At 41.6% G+C, this 24,366-nt stretch overlaps 1 protein-coding gene across 2 annotated transcripts in view; it reads left to right on the top strand.

Annotated features, from left to right (window-relative positions):
- Positions 1-678: 678 nt before the first annotated feature.
- The window catches only part of bmp2k (BMP2 inducible kinase), a 46,112-nt gene continuing 22,424 nt past the window's right edge, over positions 679-24,366 (top strand). For both annotated transcript variants that reach the window (XM_071483968.1, XM_071483967.1), the window contains exons 1-4: positions 679-1,673; positions 18,721-18,839; positions 20,673-20,778; positions 21,624-21,766. In XM_071483968.1, the coding sequence (XP_071340069.1) occupies positions 1,523-1,673; positions 18,721-18,839; positions 20,673-20,778; positions 21,624-21,766 (519 nt within the window). In that variant the 5' untranslated portion in view covers positions 679-1,522. The remainder of the gene's footprint in view (positions 1,674-18,720; positions 18,840-20,672; positions 20,779-21,623; positions 21,767-24,366) is intronic.

Genomic DNA, 24,366 nt, shown 5'->3' with positions numbered 1-24,366 from the left:
CCAAACTGCTCAGCCTGTCTGTCACTGACACCGCCCCTTTATAGATGAGCATTGTCTGGGTGCTTTTATGGAAGCCCAACGCTACCAAGAAGTGAAAAATTAAAACATGAAAAGTGGGGCTTACTAAGTCACATTTTTCATGTAGTATGTCATAATTTTGAATTTAGAGGGGTTACAGCATAGAAACAAAACCAAAAAAAAAAGACAAATACAAAATGCAGCTGATGAATTCCTCCTTAAAAAAGTAATTGGCTATGGAGATATCCAGAGAACTGTGTGGAACCATGGCATTATTTTGACATACTACATGATATAAGTTCTGACTTAACTAAGTAAGTAAAAATAATAATCCAGAGATGTTGAGTTTGCTATTTCGGAGAAGTAAGGACTTAGCAGTTTCACAACTGAGAAGCTGGTATCAGAATCTGAAAAAAAACAACTTTATTTATTCCCACAGAACAATTGCTTTGTCACAGTTACACCACGGGCAGTTGGGAAAGATGAAGTAAATAAGTAAAAGTGTAAAGAATATTCATTCATTCATTCATTCATGCTGCTCCTCTCTTCCTGGCAGGAATGGGCCTCCATACCTCCGCTCCGCGTACACCAATCATAACAATAGAGGGGGCGGGGCCACGCCAGGTTAGGTTGTCGCTCTCATTGGGTAAATAACAAACCACCCACTTCTGCTGCAGCCTGCCGTCAGAGTCAGGAGAAGTTTAGCGCTGGCTGACATGAAGCGGGGGGAGTGGAGATGACACCGAGGGACCTAACGAAAGCGACTTCGCCGGAGGGTTTCTGACAAGCAACGGACGCTCGCTGGCATCGGGCTTGGGCTCCTACTTTGTCAGCCCACCTGCTCTCTTGGTGGCTTGTTCCGTGGAGGAACCGCTGGAGCTTGTTAGCCGCTAGCTAGCAGGCTAACTAGCCGCTTCGCCCGAGTGAGGTGAACAAGTCACGGCGAAAGCTAACGACGCCGAAGCGACTTTTTGGAGGGTTATCGGGGCTGGACACAACCCCAGGAGGCGGGGGGGGGGGGGGTTCTCACCGCCGGAGGAGGTGTTATCAGCACCGGTGCATTGTTGAGCTTCTCCCTCCGCCGTCTTCTCATTGTTGGCGGAGCGTCCTGACTGCTCACCGCGGAGCCCGTGCAGGCTAGCAACGGCTGCAGCCAGCTAGCGTGATGTGTCACATCGGCTAAACGAACCTGACACACTTTTTTTTTTTTTTTAAGTTTTTGACCATTTGTTAGTGGATGCTGAGAGAGGTGCGGGCTTTGTCGGACCCACGGTGTAGTGTCATCCCGCTGCTCTGTACTAACTGTACGTACATGCCGTGTCACCCGACAGCAAGTAGTCCCTCCAGAAGAACCAGACGCGGAGCATGCAGGAGGAGAAAAGACTTCAGATAAGTAGATAGGGGACATAACCGAGTTTAACTGGACTGTGCGGTTAATTTACCACCAAACGGGGGTTGCATTTGTTGGGGGGGAGGGGTGGGGGACTGAAAGAGAAAGTTCAAGATGAAGAAGTTTTCCAGAATGCCGAAGTCCGAGAGCGGCGGGCTCGGAGGGGCGTCGGGGTCCGGCTCCAGCTCCGGAGTCAGCAGCTACTTCGGGAAAGTGTTTGCAGTCGGCCGGTATCAAGTCACCGTGGAGGAGCTAATAGCTGAAGGTACGTACCGTGGTTCAACATTTCAGGACATGTGCTGTGAGATTTCTCACACTTAAACCACACTGATGTTTTCTGGGACACACCCGTCATCCACTCACACAGCCACAGCAGCTCCTCCAGCTTTGCTCCTTTTTATGGGGTGGTAATTGGTTGCAGTAAAAACTTAGTTTTTTCCCCAAACATTTGCTTAGTTCAAAAGAAATGATCTCCAGAGTGTTTGAAATGGGTCGCTCCCTTCTTCGAGGCTATGAGCAGTTTGGTACTTAAACTGGGACAACGGGGATTTGGTGCATGACTGGAATTAAAACTTGTAACTCTCCCCCCATACAGCTGTAGTTGACATCCTGCTTCAGCTGCTCTGGGTGGGTGGGTGGGTGGCAGGGGGTGCCCCGAGGATAACAACGGTCCAAACCTCCTGTGTCAACATTAAGCATGTAAAGATCCAGCCATCAAATAAACACTTTGTCCAGCAAGTTCAGGTTCAACAAGTTCTTCTGCAGTTTGCTTTTGTCCCCAGGGGATTTTTTTTTTTTAGGGAACATACAAAGTTCCCTTTAGTTGTTACATTAACAGGCACGTTTCTCAATAGACTTGTTGAGAGATAAGGTAGTTCTGCGTTAACATATACTGATTTGGTTGATAGACTGCAACATTAAAACAAGTACCAACTGTGCTGGCTGGATGAAGACTTAAAGGTTGACTTGTGCAATAGCCGTGCCCAGAGCTCCTGAGGATGTCCACAGGCTTCTTGGAAACATTAGAAATTTCCTTCATGAGTTACTGTCACAAAGCCTTTTGTTTCAAAAATGTTGAAATGAGACTGTCCTCTGTGCACAGTCAGCCAGACAAGCAGAAAAAGAGGAAGCGTGGAAGCAAACATGTTTCACAAAACAGCTGTTCTTTCAGGAATGGTTCAGTGGTTATCATGGTGTATTAACTGGAGAAATCCTTTAATTTATAGAGCTAACCCAGCTCAGCCTGCCATTTGTTTCCAGGAAGTAGTTAGCCATATTTTTATGCTCTTCATTACAGAATAAGGCGATACTGGTGAGACATCACCGGAAAAGTGCAGTCAGATTCCACCTGTCAAAATAATATATAATAATATTTACCAATATGCTTTAATCTGTACTGAGCACTAGATTTTAAAAATCTCTCTGTAGTACTGGGTTCCTCTGTGATGGGTTTTTTTTTTTTAACATAAATAAAGTAATTGATTACCTGAACGCTGTCACTGCTGTCTGAGGATTTAGTAAGTCAAGGTCGGTGTAAACAGTTTAAACTTGGAGGAGTTTAGGTGGGTAAAAGGGAGACTGTGCTCAAAAAAGTGCAGAGCTACTTCCACCTGAATTACTAAGTTAAGAGACACTACTAAATATATTTTACCTGAGCACTAACATCTTTCCGGAGACCACAATCATTGACTGTAAGTCACATTGAATAAAGAACGCTAACTAAACGTTTCAGACATGACAAGCATGTCTCTTGAAGTATCAACACTGTAAACATGCTGTAGTGTCAGATTGTAAACCTGATCTCACTGACACACACACACACACACACACAAAAAGCCCTTCCTGCAAGCAGTCACGCGTCTGTGTCATCATATAATCATGTGAAGTGGCTGTGGCCGGTTTTGCTACCAGGAGCACAGGGTTACATTGTGACCTTTGCTCATCATTCTCTGTCAAGGTAGGAGCTGGGTGTCTGAGCCTGTCTGAGCCCGTCCTGGCCGCCCTGTTAATCATGTAATAATATATTTCATTTGACATACTGTGTCTGCTGCATTCAGAAGTAGACCATAGACTCGGAAACTAGAATATTGTTCCTCAGCGTCTCATTTACAGTGTCAGAGGAGAGTTTCATACTATTCATATTCATACTCATTCAGTATGAGTTACCGATTTACCCAGCATTTGCACTCCAATGGGTGTACAATACTTAAGTAAGAAGGCGCTTAATCTGAATTAAAATGACTGCCAAGAATAATACTGTAGAAAATGCAAAAGCTACAACCTGCTCTATTACAGTTACCACAGTAAATCACTTAGTTCCTTCTGACCTACCGCTGCTGCACCTTCATTCATGATGTAAATACATGAGCAGTTTGACGATGCTTTCATATAAATATAACACTTCATGGTGTTGGGAGTGCACAGGCAGAGGAGCCCTTTACTGTGCCAGTGCTGGTCCCATGTGCTGCTCATTCAGCAACGCATGCCCTCTAACCACCAACCAACTGCTGGTAATTCTTCGCTGAGGTTTTGGGTAAGCAGCAAATCATTCTGAAGTCTTAATCTATTTATAGACCTACTTGGCTTGTAAAGTGGTAAAAATGTCAGGATAAATTTGGGGTTTACCTGCGACCGTGGCCCATAGACCACAGAGTAACTGTGCATTTAGGCTAGGTAAGAACATTTGAACTCAGATACATGGTCAGTAACTTCCTTAATAAACCTGAGAGTGCTCATCACAGCTGCCTTGAACTGTGTATCAGCGTGTTAGAAAGGAAAATGAGTCTTGCATAAGGTGAAGTTTTATGTGTAAAATGAAGCTGGTGCCGTTTTTACAACAATAATTCCTCCGCAGAAAGTTTTGCATCACAAAATCAGTTGAGCCAAAACCACAGTACAAACTGTCACACTGAACTTTTTCTTCCTCTGTTCTCAATCATGCTTAAGGCCAGATAAAGCAAATTGCATCATTTAGTTTCCGGGTCCATTTTGTCTTTTTCATAAAGACATCCAGGGTGGTTAATCAGCTTGACACAGGCTTGACGGGGCCAACAAACCTGCTGCCGGACAGTGGGTCAGTGCGCCTGATGTTTAGGTACAGAATGGGTCATGTGATGTTTTCGAGAGGCTCGTCTCCCACTCCCTCATTCAACTGTCACCCAGCAGCTGTGCCAGTTAAATGAAAATCATGAGATTCCCTTAATGCCAAACACACAGCCATAGTTCACTGACCAGGTATCTTTGTTCAAAACAGTGCAAACATCACAATCTCTTCCCAATATATTCAGAATGAGACTTGAATCAAGCTCAAAAGTTTTCTTGACACCATATGGTTAGATGTTTTTTTCCAGTGATGTATCTGCAGAGCTGGACAGTTCTTACACTGAGTAGGAACATAGTCATTTCCGTCCACCCCTCTTTAGCCTCTGTGGTTTCTCTTGAGCTCTATCTGTTGCTGTCTCCAAGAGGAACACAGAGATGACATGAAGGAACAGGATGCATCTGCAAGCACGTCAAACTCTCATTGTACAGTGTTCCTTGTCAGTGCTTAGAAATTCTGGGAATGTGTAGAAATTAATTTGATGAATTGTGGGTTTGGAAAAGTTTCCAAAAGTTTCCTTCAGCCTTCTGAAGTTTTGGGGACATTATACTAGAACTAGAAGTTCATTCTTGACCCACTGTCATTACGCGCATGTCCTACTTGGTTTGGAAAACCTGTTGAATTTTAAAACTTTTAAGTGAAGGGACCCTGCTCTCAAATGCTCCCCATTATTTTATTTATTCCAGAGGAAACGTAGCCAGTTTTTCTACTCAGCGCACCTCTATTAGTTTAGGGTGCTTTTTTAACGTCACTGTTTTAGCAGCATACAGACTGTTGCTAACCTGATTGCTCTGCACCTGCAGATGGAATATTTCATTAAGCTATTTGCTGAGCAGCCAGTAAACATTTAACAGATAACTGTCTCTGGAACGTGTCTTGTTCTCGGCCTAACTTGCATAATAGCCCTTATGTCACTTTATTTATTCACCAGACCACGGCTGTAACAGGACTGCTCTACCTACCTGACACTGTGTGTGCAAGGCAAACAGCTCATGTTTGAATGTGTTGGTAAATACTTGGTAAAATGTCACTGCTTCTTCCTAATTAACAGGAAGACCTTGGCTCAGTGGTTTCATTTCCTATGTTTGCAGTTTTACAAGCATGTTAACAGCAAGGTTATAATTCATCACTGCCTCATCTAATTAGGGTCACCTCCATCCCCTAAGCATCAGAGATTTGCAGACTTGGTGCTCCATAGTTGTTCCCTGTGTTCTTCATATGTCTTTTTAACCTTCTTCATATTGTAATCTACAGTCACTCTCAGATAAATGGTCCTCTGAGTATTGGCTGTGCATTTTAAGCGAAAATTTGAAGTAAATTAAATTAATAAATTCACCCTTTTGCTTGTTGTCAATGAAATGTTGAAATGTTGACCCTGGGGTGTATAATGGCTTTCTGTAAGTCCCAGCCTGACTAAGATTTTCAGCCTTGGCTGCAGGGACTCCCTGACCACGACAAGCTACAGATCATGTAAACAGGAGAACTGCAAACACTGTTTCCATGCAAACAGCTGCTGTGTTCACAGTGAACACGTGGCTTTTTCACCTTGTCCTTTGCCACTTGTTATCTGGATGGATGCCATGCGTTCACCAAACAAGCTTTTGGCCTCTGCACTACTAGAAATTTACAGAACAAATCTATCAGTCCAGTGCAGTCACAGTTGTTTTTCTTTTCTTCTTCCACATACTATATTGAAAAGAGTTTGTCAAGTGCATTTGAGAAGCTCTTTGTTTTGAATTTCTTCAGCAGTGTTTGTGTTGAATATAATCAATGAAAGCTAAAGCCAAATGTTAAGTAAATATACTTTGGATATCTGCTGCGTCTTTGGGTTTGACACAGTTTAGATAAAATGAAAAGCAGTATGCTTATAGCTGAGTGCTATGGTTGAAATCAGTATGATGGTATTGATAACAGTATTTTCCTAATATGCAGTGATTAACTACATCTTCCCTCAGATGGTGTTTTACAATGATGTTAAAGGGCACCGTCTTAATTGCCCGGGTTCAACAACACTGCGTTGAAACAACTTGAGATAAGATTTTACAACTCTTGAAGGCCACAGTTGTTTCCTCTTTCATGTATTCGATTGGCCAACACGGCGTCTTGCTGGATACACGTTGCTTTGTGTCGAAATTGAGATAGGTTCAACTTTTTTGCTGGAGGAAAAACCTGGATGTAATTTTTGTTTGATTGTTGTTTTGGCCAGTCACGCTCAAGGGAAAAAAGTAGGCTGCGTTTTTAAAAGCCAGTGTTGTTGTCCTGACTGAACTCAGCTTAACGCCTCACCTTGTAAAGATGCATCTGCAATATGTCTTTTTTTTTTTTTTTTCTAGCTCAGGTTATATATGACAAATGTATTAAAAATTATGTACAGTGATCAAACTGATTCTCAGTGCATTTAATACATATTGTTTAAACCAATGAATTTAATAAATTCCTTTTTTAATTATTTGCTTGTACGGCTACATTTTGTGAAACAATAATGTTGAACGAGTATTGAAAAGAATGAATATGAATGAATGAAACAAAAACTTTATTATCGCAGAGTCCTGAGTAGGAGAAATGCCTTCTGCAAGCATCAAAATGCTTTTGATTTTCATAAAGTAAAATCTTAAACGTGCAGGTCTAATTGCTTTGCTTCCTCTCGATAATGTTTTCTTGAATGACCTATTTGATCCTCCCTCTTTGCCAGGGCAGGGCGGTGAGAATGCATCCCATCTACATTATTAGCATACTGTACTGGTGATGAATAGGCACATTGTGGCCCTTTGTTGTCTTATTCTAGCACTGAGAAAGAATGCTGGTACGATGGAGCACTTGGTCCCGTGATGGGTATCGCTGCCTTTGTGCTTGCTCATTGAGGCCTTCTGTATCTGCCTCTCTGCGTTGCCAGCCCTCCCCTCTTTGTGAAACTGCAAATGAACGATTTTCTAACAATTCATCATCGCCTGATCTGAGGAGGGCATCGAGCCAAGTGTGGGTATGAACCTGTTTCATATGGAGACTCCAAACAGAAGGATGTTGATATGGAAGTCCACTACAACGTTTCACTTCAGTGGGTTTATCAGTACTCCACGTTTGAGAGACACATGTATCATAAGGATTCAATTTAGTGTGTTTAAACAGTTGATGCAGCAACATTTCAAATTGAAATGGAATACAGCACCACTGGGATACCGCTGCTCTTATGTCAAAGCCTTTTATGATAGAAATTATTTGCTTGCAACAAGGACAACTTTTATGAATGTGCTTCCAGATGGGTGTTTGTGAGAAGCTCAAAGTTTTGGTTCAGACGTTTGTCTGAGAATAAGAACGTGTGTACTTCAGACCTTTATATATTAGTAGTAAATACAGTAGTATTCCAGTATTTACACTAGTCTTTGTTTTCTAAGACTGTAACAGACTGGACAGTTGGCACCTGTCCTGTGTTTTTGTTTTCCTGTTTGGTTTCTGCAGCATGGAACCGTCACTCAGTCAAAGGTTGTCAAAGGCTTGGAAATTTGTCATTTTAATGTCATCATGGAAATTAATATTCTGATAACCAGAAGTCAGATATTGTTAAATGATAAGGGGGGCGGGGCTGTGGGTCGTCCACTAATCAAAAAGTCGGTGGTTCGATCCTGGATCCTGGGGTTGAAGTGTCCTACTGAACCCCATTGTGTCTGATGGTTATTACATCAGAGTGTGAAGTATGTATGGTAGAAGTGCTCATAGAAGTATGAGTAGTAGAAAGTGCTGTGCTGAACATGCTGAGTGGGTGAATATGACTTGTAGTGTAAAGCGCTTTCAGTGGTTGATAAGAATATAAAAGTATAGTCCATTCACCATAAATTATAAATGCTAATGTGTTGTTCAGGCCTGTTATTTAGTTATCAAAACTTGTGGACAGAGATAAAAATAAAAAAAATAATAATAAATAAAGAAAAAAACATGTTTCCAGACCTCCTCCTAGACAAGGTCAGTTTTTCCATAGAGACTAAGTGCAGGTTTGAAACTGATCATAGCCTTATGTGAACACTTGACTGCATGACAGTGACTCAGTCAGAAGTGACGAGCGATTGCCTCAGTCTTAAAGACTGAGGCTGTGGCACCGTAAACAACTTGGTGCTAACATGTCCCTGTGGTAAGTTGTAGGGTGTTGAAATGTGAAAAACACTGATCTAATGCAGGAGTGGATAATTCTTGGAATTTTTTCCCCCTAAACACTTATGGAAACTTATGGCACAGGCTTCTACAGATAATAAGATAAAGTAATAAAAAAACTTGACTTATGGCTGTCAGGCTCTTGGGCTTTGGTTTAGATGTCTGGGATTTGAGGCTTTGCTTTGAAGCTGATTGTGCGCTTTTTGGGTGGCAAACACTGGAATACAAAATCAAAACAAATGTTATGTAATGCTATGCAAGTTTGGCTGCTGCTCTTGTGAAATTGAACAGTTTGATCGTCACTTCTATCCACAGTTTGGCGTGTCAGAGTAACACACAGACTCAGTAACTGTTATGTTTGTGGCAAGATCTCTGTTAACTTACATTTGTGAAATATTCTTAAAGACACTGATATTATACTCTGGTCCTTAATGATTGGTTTCCTGCATGATTCAGACCAGGTGTGGCAGTTAACAAGCTACACCTGGTCTGTGAGAGAGTGAACTATAGTGTAAATCTACACTGACTCACATAAGGGAGAAAACAAGTTATGTGCAGCTTAAAATTGTACTTCTGCTTTTAAGTGTTTCTGTACAGTAGCTATGGTGAGTAATTTATAGTTCCACATAGACTCTACCTGTTGACTTCCTCGCAGCACCATCACAGAGGCTTTTCTGGGCAGTGTTCACACATTGTTTTTGGGGGGAGGGTTGTGGTTAAAACATGCATTAATTGACAGGGTCTTAACAAACTGTGGATACGTTTCTCAAAGGTCACTTTGGGCAGTATTGGTGGTGTAAACTTGCAACTGTATGTTAAGCTTAGGAAAAGCTAAATTGCCTTGAAGGTAGGTTGTACAACCTGCTCTATGTGGTCCATGCAGGGTAATCAGTGCTATGGGATGTTTGCTTAGCTCTGAAGAGGTTCATGTAAACTCTGTGCCCAGGGCTTACTCTTCTGCTAAACTGCACAGTCACTAATGACCCATTGTTGAGTCTGGACTAACCACACTGATCAAATTTGAAGCAGTTTGTAGACCTGGACTGACACCCACCCTTCCTTGCATTCAAGATGGTAATTTTATCAGAGTCTAAGAAAGGCAGAGATGATTGCACATGCTGTTTTTTGTCTTTAGCATTTTTCTCACTGTTTTGTACCTTGATCCTTTTGACCTTTTCACTTCTCTTTCTCTCAGCCTGATGGGTGCTGTGCTCTTTGTTGCAAATTGGCTTTCTAAGACATTTAAGTCAGAACACAGATATCACAGAAAATTAATGTTCCTAAACACTACATGCCCAGGTAGCAAAAATTTGTCAACTTTTTCTGTTTTTTTTTTAATAATGGCTATTTCGTCTTGGAAATAGATTTGAAACCCAGCATCAGGGAAAAAGGTCGAAGAAGGCAACTTTTTCCGTCCTCCTTTTCCATTTGTCAGGATGGCGCTAAACTGGACTTGTCTTTCTAACAAGTGCCCCTCATTTTCACCCTCATGTATCCTTCTCCTCCTGCAGCACCTCTGTCTCATTCCCAATTTCATCTTAAAGTCCCCAAAGCACAGCCACTTGTGTCTGTCAGTTCAGTTGTAAACACTGTTGAGGTAAGACGTATGAGAGACGACTGCCAGAACCTTCCAGCGCACTAGGCCCAGTTTGAAAAAAACATATCCAGTCATCGCTGCACCTCCTCATTTTACCTTTTATGGACTTGCTTCTTAGAGAGACTTCTTCACACACTTGCATCTGTCTTTTAAAGTGCTTTGCGTCCTTCACCTGAGTCATGGTAGATTAATTGCATCAAAGGCTCCTGTGCTTCACACAGGCCAGAGTGAAAGAATGAAAACTGAGTTGCAGTCCAGGTTGAGATTTTCCTGAGGCATACCAAAAAGTGGTGTTTGCAGTCCTCATTTGCCAGGCAAGAGTTACTGTGTACACCAGAATTGAGGTGTGTGGCATGAGGGAGATGGGTCAGCATTACTCAAAGTTCTTTGTTCAGCTTGTCATGACTTCTAAACCAATATTTCACTCACTGCCACTGCTGCTTTGCTTTTTGATTTTTCTTGTGACTCTTGTCAATGTGCTTGACATTTGGGTTCATTTGACCCATGTTTATTCTTTGAGACTTAGTGATCAATTTAATTCAGTTCAATTCAATTTTATTTGTATGGCGTCAAATCATAATATACGTTATCTCAAGGCACTTGACAGGGTAAGGTTGAGACCAGACAGTTCCCAGTTGGGCTGGGGGGGGTCTTCTGCCTGGACCAGTTGGGTTTAAAAGGAGAAGAGAGAGAGAGAGAACCGCTGTATAGGTAATGGTGTTATCAATAATAATGATGATCATAGGCCACTAGTTTTGACAACTACCAGTCAACAGACTCAAAACTTCAGTATCTAAATAGTCCATCTCAAATACTGAGATATACAATATTTTTGCAGGGTGGGGGATTTTTCTCTCAATATTTTTGAAAAAATATTGCATATGGCAGGAAATACCGCGATATTCAGTATTATCAGATATTCAATATTATCAGATATCAGTACAAGCCTACATGCCAGATAACTGATCTTGACTCTTCACGCTTCATGTTGCACCAAAGTCCACTTGAACAACACTTTGGTGGATGACAACGCATCTCAAAAACCAATGGCCGGATGTTCATGAAATTTGCTTTCTGTTTATCCTTGAGCCTCAGAGGATGTGACCCTCTGACCTTTTTTGTAGCAGGCAAATGTTGTCACATCTATACAATCTAAGGCTGGGACTTAGATGAAAGTCAGGTCAGATTTTAGAGAAGTTTATTTATTCTTCAATCAGACAGTTTCTGATGTAGAAACTTAGACTGTAATTTATTCATGTTAAAAAATATTTTTTTACATCAGAGAAGTTTAGATTTTTGATAAAAAATAAAATAAAAGCTTTTTAGAAAAATATTTTCCATAAAGTAAAGTCTCGATAAAATGATCAGTTTGGAATTGGCACCGAAAGCCTGTCCTAGATACACTTTATCAAAGTCTTATGGCCACATTTATGCATAATATTGCATCATCTAGAGGGCAAATTGCAGTGGAGTAACAACTACATGAAATTTGGAAAGCTACCCACTGAATATTTTGGACAGTACTTTATCACCGAAAAGAAAAAGTGTGGCAGAGGTTGTTCATGCAGAGCTGGTAAGCTCAAACTCAGCACTGGTAGTAAACAGATGTTCAAGCCACTTTCCGGCTGAAGGTGACCCCTCCTTTGTAAGGGAGAGCTGTGTCATGCTGAATACAGAGTGGAGGTACCTGTAGCTGTGATGAAGAGAATCACAGGTTCTACTTAAAACTTTTGATAAGAGGATGTTTGAAGAACTGAGTACTCGAACAAGAAAAAAATGCTCCTGAAAGGTGATTTGAACAGTTTCATAAGTTACTCTCCCAATTCATGAATCCCTCTCTAACTGGGGTTCTCCCCTGAATCATTTTATTCCTCAAAGCTATCTTTCTCTTTCAGTGAAGATTATAAAAAAAAAAAAATCACAGGGGAACAATTTTCAAGACTCCCTCATCAGTACTGATAAGTACATCTTAATCCATATATCAGGTACATTCTAGGTTCTGCACAGTTAAAGGTCCCTTATTTTGTCCTCTTATGGACATCAACACTTCAGCCTGTCTTCTGACTCTGAGCCTTTCTTCTGATTGGCTGACTGTTTTCTGAGTGATAAAATAAAGATTTAACAGGGGTCAGGTAAACACTCAGAGAAACCAAATCCTGCAAGTTTGGATGGCGGGTCCAGGTGGGCGGGGCTTGGGGCATGGCTGAGAGCAGTGACTGCTTTGCTGTGACATCACAAAGTTCCAGAAGTCCTGACGGCTGGTTTTAAGGCTCAGTTTCTGAATACAGGCTGTGTGCATTTCTCTGTGGAATGAGGCTTTGATACTTTCACAGTATTAATATAGAACCTAGACCTGCTTTATAATCACAAACACATGGACATCTACCTTTAGACTGGATGGGACCTTTGAAGAGAACTCTAAAACACTGAAATGCAATCAGCATGCTCACGCTGTTCATGACCAAGTCACACTCCCAGATGTTGGAGCATTGAGGTTATCAGCTCAAGCCAAGCCAACCTTTCAAGCCTGTCTGGACCTTGAAAAGTCCAGAAAAAATGACAAGGTGGTGTGGTGCTCTGTCAGGAAAAAGCTCACATAGTGCAGAATCTCTCAACTGCTTGTTAAAAGCAAGTGCATATCTATTTTTAGGCTGACGACCTTTGCCACTGATGCTTTTCTGAGTGTTGCTATAGTGTAACTTTTGAGGACTCGAGTGAAACAGATTAAGCAGTGTTCCTAGCTGTCACTAGCCCACAGTGGGTTACAAGGGCTTTGCAAACTGATGTCTGTCAGTGCCTGAAGAAGATGAAAAACCTTAGGTTGGATGTTCTTCATTTGGACTGTAGATGAAAATAAGACCTAACCTTCGTTTTGATTCCGAGGATGAAATTGACAGATATAGTTTGAAACATATGCATTCAGCCTCCTTGATTTGTTCGATGTAACTTCAGTTTCACACTTACCAAATGGCACGTTTGGCTGCGGCATTAATCAGCTGAAGAACAAAAGCTCTTCTCGCATTAGACTGTATAATACCAAATCTCAAAGGATTTGCTAAAGCGCTGGGGATCAAAAAGTCATTATTGGCAATTAGCAGGAGCAGCTGGCACAGCATGGCAAACTGGCAAAGACCTTGAAGCCCGTAGATGGAAATCCATTTCCTACTTTCACTGTGAAAGAATGGCACCTGTTAGTCCACAAGAAGAGTGCACTTCCAGATCAATGACTGAAGATGATACAGCTTTCAGTCAGGACAACTTAATTTGAATACCATCTGAAAAACCTTTACTTTTTCTATTTATCTTTTCCCCTGAAATTAAAGTAGGTAGGCATGTTTTTGCTGCAGTCGATCTGCTGTTTTAGCTATAGATAGAAGAAAATATGTCATTGATTATACACTGTATGGCTGCTGTACTGTCTACTGAACCTTCAAGACAGCCAGTAACACACTCACCTCTGTGTTTATTTTAAAATGCTTTGTTTCTTATTTAGGAATACTACTACAAAGTGTTTTTACACTATTCATTTTACTTCAGTAGATGAAGTCATTTGCAACTTTTTTGGTGGGTGTTCCTTTTGTGAGTCTATCCAAAAGGGGATCCCAGTCCAAGTTTAATTCTTAAGAAATAACACTCCCTTGAGGGGAAGTTGGGGAAGAAGGCCAAGAGAAATTTGCAGACGAAAGAAGGCTCAGAAAACAGTGAATAGCTCCGCAAAGCACAACTTGTACTTTTCACCTGATTTCTCATCCATGAAAAATGTTATCATTAATCTAATGGAAAGGTCATACCAGTATTCACTTTTTCTAAAACAGTGCAACTAGTTTAGTTGAAGCTTTAGTTTAGTTAACTTTAGTTGAAGCTACACTTATCTTCAAGCTTAATAACTATGAAGACTTGTAGGGGAAGTGTTGTGGGTTCATGTTAGGGTATGGGGGCCTCCAGGAGGAAATACCTCAGCCTGCTTCAAATGTTCTCTAAAAGAAATGGCATTTTCCCCTCTTAAAAGCTGAAGGAAGCACTTTCAATGGAACCACATTCTCAGTTTGTAGCTTTTTAACAAGCTAAGACATCACGCTTGCTGAAGTATAAAGCTGTGGGTTTAAGAAAAGAGGCAGAGTGAGAGAGATGAAGAGAAAAAGACGGTCGTGGTCAGAGTGGTCTGTTATCACAGATGACATCATGCTTCTGAGCAGGAACATCTGTGCCTTTTTCCTGAACAGAAACTATAAATGTATCATCTCTGTTTGCTGCATGTTACTTAATCCTCTAATCCTCCTTCATTGAAACACTCCTCTACCACTTCTGAAGTTTTTTTTTCTTGCCTATATCATAAGGCATGCTAAGTATCTGTTTCGCAGAGGCTGTTGAGATCCTCTTTCAGGCCTCTTCCACAGGCTGTCATGTGGGCTGACTGTGACTGTCCTAGTTAGCCAGGCTTTGCAGTGATGTCAGGGTCCCTAGCGCTGGATACAGGGTTGGGGAAAATTCTCCAGTAATTACAGCCCTCGCTCAGTACCAGGCTTTAATGTCAGTTAGCCAACCCCCCCCCTTTCGTCTTGGCCTGATGGATCTGGGGTTTTCCTCCCAACTGTCACTGACAACTGACCATATCCTCACAGCAGTGAAGTGCTTCTGTCCCCTCTCCACAGTGCAGCCAGCTAACAGACAAGCAGGAGGGGATGTACAATAACAGAGAGATGTGACTAATGGATGCTGAGTACCAGAGTTAGATGTGCCCATCAGCAGTGCTTTAGTACCCTGAATGGATTCAGTTTTAAAGAATAAAACTCAAATAATAATAATGATTGAGATTCAGCTATGTTCTCATTTTCACGTTTTGTATATATTCCACATTTGCTGTTTAGTTTAATTTAGTTTAACATTATTGTTACTAATAAAAGAATTGATAATAGGTTAATAGGATAATAGGCTCAGGACACTGAGCTTAATGAATCCAGGTATTTCACAAATTGCAACCACATCCAAAATGAAAATGCTGTTGGAGCTCATTTTTATTTGATCTTATCAGAAATTAATTTTCAAAAAGAACACTAAAATAATCATTTGTTATCAGAGTTCAGAGTTCCTGCCTAGCCCAGTCTGTTTTTTGTTTTTGAGTCTGTACACATGATGGTATTTGCATTCCCCTCTCAAACAAATTGTTGTTGCATGTTAATGTTTGCTTGTGCATCCAGTGTCAGTTAGTTGAAGACAGCTTTGTTATTGTCATTGGTTGGAGCCAATCTTCTGTACAGTGAGGGACATTTTGTGTCATTTAGGAGTCCCTCATTTGTCCAGGAAGTTGCTATGCTGCGCACAAAGCCCCTCTAAAACAAATCATTCCATCCAGAGCCACTCAGGAGAATAATACATTCAATAGCGTACCACTTCCGTGGCTGGCATAGTCATGGGAGGCAACAAAAGGCTCAGTGTGGTGATTTAGTGAGAACCTGATCCTGGAGCATATGGCCCCAGTCAGTCCCAGAGCAGCCCAGCAGGCAGACATGAAGCGTTTGGTAGGATGGCCTGGACTGAGGCCTCTGTCTTCTCTTAACTTTCTCCCTCTGGAGACAAACACCAACTGCCAGTATCAGTGAAATGGTCAGTTTCTAATGACACACAGGTAATGACCAGTGTCAGGGAATCACAGGAAGGGTCACCAGTCATCATGGCTCAGCTAGTTCAAGTCTCACATGCTCACAACAGAGAGTTTTGTAAGACAAGATATATGAGCCAATCACTCATGGATCTCTTGACAGGAATAATCTTGTAATCAGTACACCTTGTCATTTATGCACTTCCAAGTGAACGAGACACAAAAAATGTCTTGTAGTCTGCGCCAGGTTTAAGGTAGCACAGCGGAAGTAGGCTTGGTTGTTGTGATGTGGAGTGTAGCTCTCTAGTTTGTTCAGTTTTTTGTTTTTCAGTGAAGGTTAGCCACTCTTTTGTCTCTTGTCCATGCATACTTAAACAGCCTGCTCTTTCCAGCCTCTTGGCCCTTTGCCCGAGCAAATGGATTTTGCCTTGTGAAATCTGTCATCCGGTCTAAGCAACCCCCACATCTACTTGCCTGCATTGTTGCCTCAATTTTGATCTTTACTATGTCTGCATCCTACATGTGTCAAAGCTGCACATAATGCGTGAGATTCTCACAGGATGACTCACAGCTCATTTTTCCTTAAAGAATCTGCATCACATATTGAGTTTCAGCTGGTAGCAAGTCTTGAGAACTGAGTACATCCTGCTGTTTTAAAAGCAGTTCTTTCACAAGACTGTCATATGATTCAGTTTTCTGCCTTTAGTTCACTCCCACCCACCCCCAAGTCTCTGGATGGCTCCGCACTCAACTACCTTGTTACGGGAAATCAATTTAAGCCTGGCCCAGCAGTTTGGAGTGACCATCAAGCTGACCTTAGCACACAGTGCAGACCAAGGCAAATCAATGAACAGCATCCAGCAGGTGTAAACAGCTCTGGCTCTTGTACTTTGTCTGGGCAGAATTTCTGTCTCTGGTTTATCTTCTTTAAATCGCAGCAGGTCTGGTGATATAACTGCTGGAGAGCTCCATTCATTCTTCCACAAATTTTGTCTTTTCATTCTGTTGCAGCATTTTGACTAATTTTTTACCACCTCCATCAGAGATATTAAGTCTATTCCCTGATACATTACTGTTCCTGTGCATGTCACCATTTTAACCAGAATCAGCGTAATGTTTTATAAGCAGCTGGTGTTGTTGTTCCATCAGCAGTATCTTTTATACCTCCGCACCGTCTCAGGCATGGCCGGAGGCTGTGGGTTTTCAGGTTGTCCGTCGGGCCTTTCTCATGAACGTGATATCTCAGTAACAACCTTGAGGAAGTCTCTTCAAAGTTGGCACAAACATCTACTTGGACTTACAGATGAACAAATTAGACTTTGATAGTCAAAGGTCAAGGTCACTGTGACCTCTACTCTAAATATAAAAAAATATAAATATAATATAAAAACACTATAAATTAGAACATGAGTCGGAACAAACAAAGATGTAACTGCAACTTGATTGGTTGGTGGAGTCAGACAACTGCAAGGCAGGGATTCTGGTACTGACTTTGGCCTGGTTTTTATTGTTTGTGTATGTGCAGCTAACCCTGGCCTTATTACTGTCAGCTATAGAAGTGCTAATGTAACATCTGAGGGATTTTTTTGATGCCACTGATCCAAAGAGGTTTTGGAAATGAGGCAGATTACTAGGTGAGAGAGAGGAGACCGCACTAGATCCAGTCAAGGTGTACTGTCAGTTTGCTGGTTCGTGGTGGTTTCTCATTTACACGATCAAATGCTCTTCCTCACTTTATTATGAGTTTCAGTTCTGCTGTAGCAGGCTGTCTTTTGTGTCATTAGCTGCCTGTTCATTCCTCTGTGTTGCAGATTGGTATCAGTCACCGCTTCTAGTCTGATAATGTGTGCGACAGTAACTGTCTTTGTTGTGACAACATACAAGCGAACACTATGCATCAGTTTGTTTATGTTTGCTTTACCTGACTTTCAGCTCCGCTATCTTCTGTTTTCTGTCCCCATGGGAACACTCAGGCTAAACCTGCATTAATTATTTGTACTTTGGGGTTTTTGTGTTGCTCTGTCTCCACATTTGTTCAAATGTACAGAATCTTCAATGATGGCTTTTGCATCCACTGGCCACTGTCACTTCCCTCCCCGTTCTGCTCATGTCCAACCCAAATCCACGCTGTTTTTCAGATGACCCAAGGTAACTTGTACGGGAACAACCACGCTATTGTAGATCTTCTCTGGTCAGTGGACTTTGATGCCCACCACTCAGTGACTCAGTGAACCCCTTCTAATGAGACACAGGACTGTTCTGTCACAGTGCTGGTGTCCTTTCACCCAGAGACGCACACAGGACAGTGACGACAGCTACTGGTACCCAGCTAAACACCTTTGTCGCTGTCAACATGGTCTACTCCCACAGTGCATTTTGGAAGTATTCAAACCCCTTTCTGAATGCACTGTACACCAGACTGCAAAAATCCCCTCACCCAGGGCATTTCCAGCTTCACATCTCATTCTTGTAAAACCTGTATTTCATTAAGCAAATAGCTTCATTTACTCCAGGGTTAGAGCAGTTGGAGATATGTCAGTGCAAGATGAATGAACTTGAAAATAGACAATAGTTAGCTGCTGTTGAAATATCAACTTAATAAATCTTTGGTTACACCTAATCTTAAATTTTTCTGCATTGACTTAAAAAAAAGATCTTGACATGAGCCAAGCTTTAGTTCATGCAAGGCGAAGAGACAAATCTTACGTGAGCGTTGCCAAATTTACTCGCAATTGTCACTTAGAAGTTTCTCCCACACAGTATGTGCCTCCGTCTGAACCCTTAAAACCATTACCCCATAAAATAATTTCCATGCATGAAATGACTTAAGTATGCTGATGTAATGCTAATGTGTCATGTGGTGTTTTTTCCAGGAGGCTTCTCAGTGGTGTTTCTGGCTCGTACGCACAGCGGCGTCCGCTGCGCTCTCAAAAGGATGTACGTCAACAACGTCCCGGACCTGAATGTGTACAAGAGAGAGATCACTATCATGGTGAGAGCACCATCACAACATTTGCTGAAGTTAGAGACGTTATCTCTCAACTCTTCAGCTCTGCTGAAGTCTTCCTGTTTATCGCTATTGTAAGAGATCTACTTTGAACATTTTCATTGCACATTAGTTTTTTATTTACACTAATATTAATCATTTACCAATAAATTATATTGTTATCTGTGCTGAAGCATTATATTCCCCCAGGTATAGTGTCAAACTATTTCTTGGGTGTTAGCTGCATTTCCTTTCAATTATCTCTTGACTGGAAAACAAATTTCTCACATTTTTGTGCACAAACAGCTTAATTTGAACTTGAAGATGCTGTTCTCATGTTCAGAAAATTTCATGAAGGTGTTCTCAATTTTTTAGGTATTTAATTTAAGCACATATTCCATAAGCCCTCACGAAGACGCATGTTCTCTTAAAGCGAGGTGCATGTAAATGTCCTCATTCTGTCTGCCTAACCTGGCCTGAGTTCCAGCATTCCCAGTCCGGCAGGAGCAAAACATTTTTTTGGCTGTTTGCTAGGCGACACTGTATTAATGCACCTGGCCCACTGACAAATAAATTTGATCTCTCACACAAAGCTGGTACACTTATGATTACCACAGATAATTCAAAGGGTTTTTTTTATGTCATTCAAAGTTCAAGATTCTCATTTATCCTATAACCTACCAGACATTTAGGACAACAGCAGATGTCTCACTGTGAACATTTGACCCCAGTATGTCAGTGAACAGCTCACTCTGAGCTGTTTGGCCAGCTTTGTGTGTGTCTGTTGACTGCCTCATCAGCTGGAACAATGTGTAATACTCACCCACATAGACCCACACACACACACACAGCTGAGCTTAAACATCGACAGTTCTGGCCTGATGGGACGTTGCCTTAGTTGTGTCGCTTTCCACAACACACAGCAGTCCTCTGGTCTCGTGCTGGGATTCAACAACCAACGACCACAAACACTCTAATCTAGTGAATCAATCAACTTAAGACACATTAGTGGAGTTAAGAGATCAGCACAGCATAAAACGCATTCTTGCCACACGGTAGCTGGACTGAATTCAGCTGGATTGGATGTTGGGATGTTCTCGATGGACGTCACTATTTCTTCATTGGTTGTTTAATTATTTGGATGTGGTTTCCACAGATTTACACAGCTCACACAAAGTAAAACCACATTTTATTCTTTATTCTTTCTAGTTATCTGCAACTTTAGACTGTGTTATTGTCAAATGTGTAACTTCTATGACATGATTGACTCGTCTGTCCTATTTAAAATGCAGTTTGTTTGTTGCTTTTGATACCTAAAAGACATGAAGAAACAGCAGAGCATGATTCTGGACTGCAGTTATTAAGACTTCATTTTAAGCTGTACCTTGAGTAGCAACTTCTCACTGCTGAATAAATACAGCAGAAACACTACAAGTTCAAACAGGATTTACTGACACAATCTATGTCTGTACTTTGCAATTTCCTACCTTGTATTTTTGTCTTTTTGTGGTTTGTGTAAATGGTAAATGGACTGCACTTATATAGTCTAATCGACCACTCACAGTGCTTTACAGTGCTTGTCACATTCACCCATTCATTCACACATTTATACATTCATACACCACACTCCACACCCATACACTGATGGAACAGCAATCAGGAGCAATTATGGTTCAGTGTCTTGCACAAGGACAATTGGATGTGCAGACCAGAGGAAGCACCAACCTTCTGTGGACGACCCCCTCTACCTCCTGACAGCCACTCACCCCAGTCCTTAACAGTTAGTACCTCTCTGAATACTTTCTGCCCTGATGTGCCACTTTTTTATTCCGTCTACAGAAGGAGCTGTCAGGCCATAAGAACATCGTTGGCTACCTGGACTCCACAATCAGTGCGGTGTCAGACAGCGTCTGGGAGGTCCTGATCCTCATGGAGTACTGTAAAGGTGCAGCCTCTTTGTCTGTAAATACTAACATGCTCTGAAACCACGACGTAACCACCATGTTTTTCTACTCTTCACAATTCAGCTTCATCAAAGTTGTTGTTTCTGTTTGTAATTTCTCTGACTTTTGATTGTTACCTTGTTCAGGGTTTTAGTTACAGCTATGCCTGCCAAAAAAGCCAACCTTATGTTGTGCACATGGGTAATAAATCCATTCTATCATTCACCAACAATACTGACGTCTACATGTAGTTCACCAGGTTTACAGTCAAAGTATATCTAAAGTATATCTAAGAGTTCATGCTGTGTTGCTGCCTCTCTATTGATCATGGCAGCTTGCTGACTCAGCTCGTCTTTTTGGAAGTCTATTTTCAGAGGTTTTGCCCTCATTGGACAAGTTTATATACAAACATTACTCTGGTTTCTCAGAATAATCATGTGGTTAGATGAAGCCATTACATTGTGATATATTTAGTTCACAAAAAACATTTTGCCTTAATTTTCTGGTACGTTATTGTCTTTGAAACATTTTGCTGCGTGCAAGCTAAAAGCAGAAGGTGCTGTCATGTGCTCAAACAACATAACACACATTTCCCCTTTTTTTTTTTTTTTTTTTTTTTAAATGTTTGTTGCCCATTCGTTGTTAAGGTTACATAAAATATGGCCTTGGCTGAGTTGACAATAGCAAAAGAGTTAAGCATTTAGACAGTGCTATAGTGTGAATATTGAATCTGAATCAGGTCATGTTCAGCCTGAGAGTGTGAATATAAACTGAAAACTCTCCCAGTTGGAAAATAGTGTGCGTGGGTCAAAACATCGCAGCCTAAACTGATGAATCTGTCCTGCAGCGGGTCAGGTGGTGAAGCAGATGAATCAGCGGTTGAACGTGGGCTTCAGTGAGGCCGAGGTCCTGCACATCTTCTGCGACACGTGTGAAGCCGTGGCCCGTCTGCACCAATGCAAGACACCCATCATCCACAGAGACCTAAAGGTGAAGGAAACCTTCCTGTCCTTCCTCCCTCTATCCTCCTTCTCTCCTATCAATAGGACATATTCATATTCAGCTTAAGTTCAAAACCCAAAGACTTTCAATTTACAGACATATTTAACACAAAGACCTCACCTTTTTAGAAGCCGACGGACTAATCAATTAATTGACTATTTGTTTAGGCACTAAGTCTAACCCTTGGTAAAAAAAATCATGTGTAATCCCAGCTCCTACTTTGACTTCCTCTGGGCAAAATGTCAGTAGCTTGTAGATGTTAGTTTGGACCCAGCAGGTCTCTGAAGATCTAGAAGAAGCAAAAAACAATAATCCTGGCAGCAAGAACAGGCCTATAATGAGAGGTTAAAGAAGAGTGTGTCACCTGCAAACTTCCTCTACAGAAACAAAAACAAATGTCTGAATATTCCCCACAGTGTTTGGCAGGTTCTGAAGTGAGGCGCACAAACACAACAGAGGTGGATGTCAACAAAATCAAAATGAGGAACTTGTGGATTTGCGCATTTGTTTATTACCAGCTGTGACAGTGCATGGCTGCTGTTGTTTTCACCCTGTGTGTGTGTGTGTGTGTGTGTGTGTGTGTGTGTGTGTGTGTGTGTGTGTGTGATCATTGCTTACTGTGGTGCTGGAGACACCTACTGTAGAAACTACCATAGAGGCTGTGTTGAGAGTATGTGGGTGTGGTCCGACCCATGAGTACTGAGTACTCATGTAGTAATACTGTAGTAATGACCACAGAGTACTCATGTAGTAATACATGTAGTAATGACCACAGAGTACTGATAGGTCAGAGCGTCAGCATGTTGACGGGCGTGATCACATGACAAGATGGTCTCCAGTTAAATTATATATCTGCTGTTTACACAGTCGAGTGATTTCAATCTGCTTGGTCAGCAGAAGAAAGAACGCTGTGGTTTCACTTCACTACTTGTCCTAACTCCTCTGCTTCCTCTTGTGCTCCCCCACTTCCTTTGCCAGCTTGTTCTTATTTCCTCTCCTTCCTCTAGGCTGACACCCCCTGGCCTTTGCTCATCCACCTCCTTTTCCTCTTTCTCCTACTCCTCCTGCCAGAGCGCCCAGCTTACTCTTTGTACAGGCAACTGTTGCTGGTTCATCTTGTAATTCCTCACTAACTTTTAGCCAGCTTGATTTTTAGAGTTGATTTTCAAATCAAGGGTGGTGGCTACTCGCCAGCTTTACCCTCATTTTGGAGGCCGGTGGTAATTTCCCACCCTGGATGAATTCTCCTCAGTGCCCCGTCTGTGGGCTGCTATACTCTGTCCAGTTGGACAAACCTCTAAACAGAGCGGTTCCTTCAGCTCCACAGGCCTGTCCTCTGTTCACTGTCTATCTGTTCAGCCTACATGGCTTACATAACATCGCAGGGACACAAAAGACCATGGAGTCCCAGTCACGCATCGCCAGGGAAAGTGAGAGTGCAAAAAAGCCCCTTAACCCTGAGCCGTCAACAGTATTGGGACAGTCTCTGTTGCTTTCATTAGCTCACTTTTCCCTTGGACAGTTCACAAATCTTTTCCCCTTGATCCTCTTTTTGGTCTCTTCTGTGTCACATCTCTTTCGAAACACTTTCTATTTTCAGACGTCCACTTCTTACATTTTGCATCTTATGACCTTGTTGCACTTTGTTTTCCCTTCTTTTGACTTTGTTTTCTTTCTGTTTCTTCTTCTTTCTTTGCTACTTGTTTACCATCTTTCAGTCATTGCTCACACCCTTCTTTGCTGGTTTTTACGTGTTTACTCAGCCTTGAAATCTCTCTGCTGGGCCCCTGAGATAAGTGTTGACTAAAAACTGTGCCCTGCAATCTGAAAACGAAACCCATCTGATAACATACAAATAAGAAACAGATCTGTTTTGAGATTTGCCTTCTGTCTACCAGGCCATGATGAGACTCTTGTGGTAGAATTACTGTAATAAGGGCTTGTTTCTTTACTCCATAACTGTTTTTAAATCAGTTTTGTGTGTGGGTGTGGGATTTGTGAGTTTTTACAAGAGACTTTATCCACTAATTGTCATCCCTGCCCATAATGATATAATTGGAGATGAGCTTCAGCTTGTTCGTTTGTTCATCTGTCTGTCACAAAGTTGGTCAGTCACTGCTGATGTTTTCTTGATGAAACTTTTGAATGATTTTGCAACCACAGTTTAAGTTGAACTGCGCAGGATGCAGTTTCCATAGCAGCCGTTGTCAGACAATTAGAGCAACTAGAACAAAACGCATAAATGGCAGCAGCAGTTAAAACCTACAGACATCTTTGTTTTTGCCATCTACATACAAAGAGAGTTATAGCTGAAATTTCCCCTTTTGTTTTTGAGCATTTGAATTAAACATTGAACACTTCCTTAAAGCCCCAGCATTTCTTTCTTTGGATAAATACAAGTGGTTTAGGTCTGTAAAGTAAATCAACAGGAGAGTCAAAGAGGACGCAGGTTGACTGCCTGAGCAGATTTACAATGTAAAATGTGAAACCTTAAACAAACACGCAGCACATTTTCAGTTCTCAACATCTGCTGCTGTGACTTTCCTATTTGTGATGTAGATTAGGTTGGACTGCAAATGCATGTCTGA

This window comes from Trachinotus anak, unplaced genomic scaffold (genome assembly GCF_046630095.1).
Source record: "Trachinotus anak isolate AG129_WGS33_773 ecotype Australia unplaced genomic scaffold, CSIRO_AGI_Tana_v1 ptg000008l, whole genome shotgun sequence".
In the NCBI taxonomy this organism is placed as follows: domain Eukaryota; kingdom Metazoa; phylum Chordata; class Actinopteri; order Carangiformes; family Carangidae; genus Trachinotus; species Trachinotus anak.
This window is presented reverse-complemented; position numbering and strand designations above follow the sequence as displayed.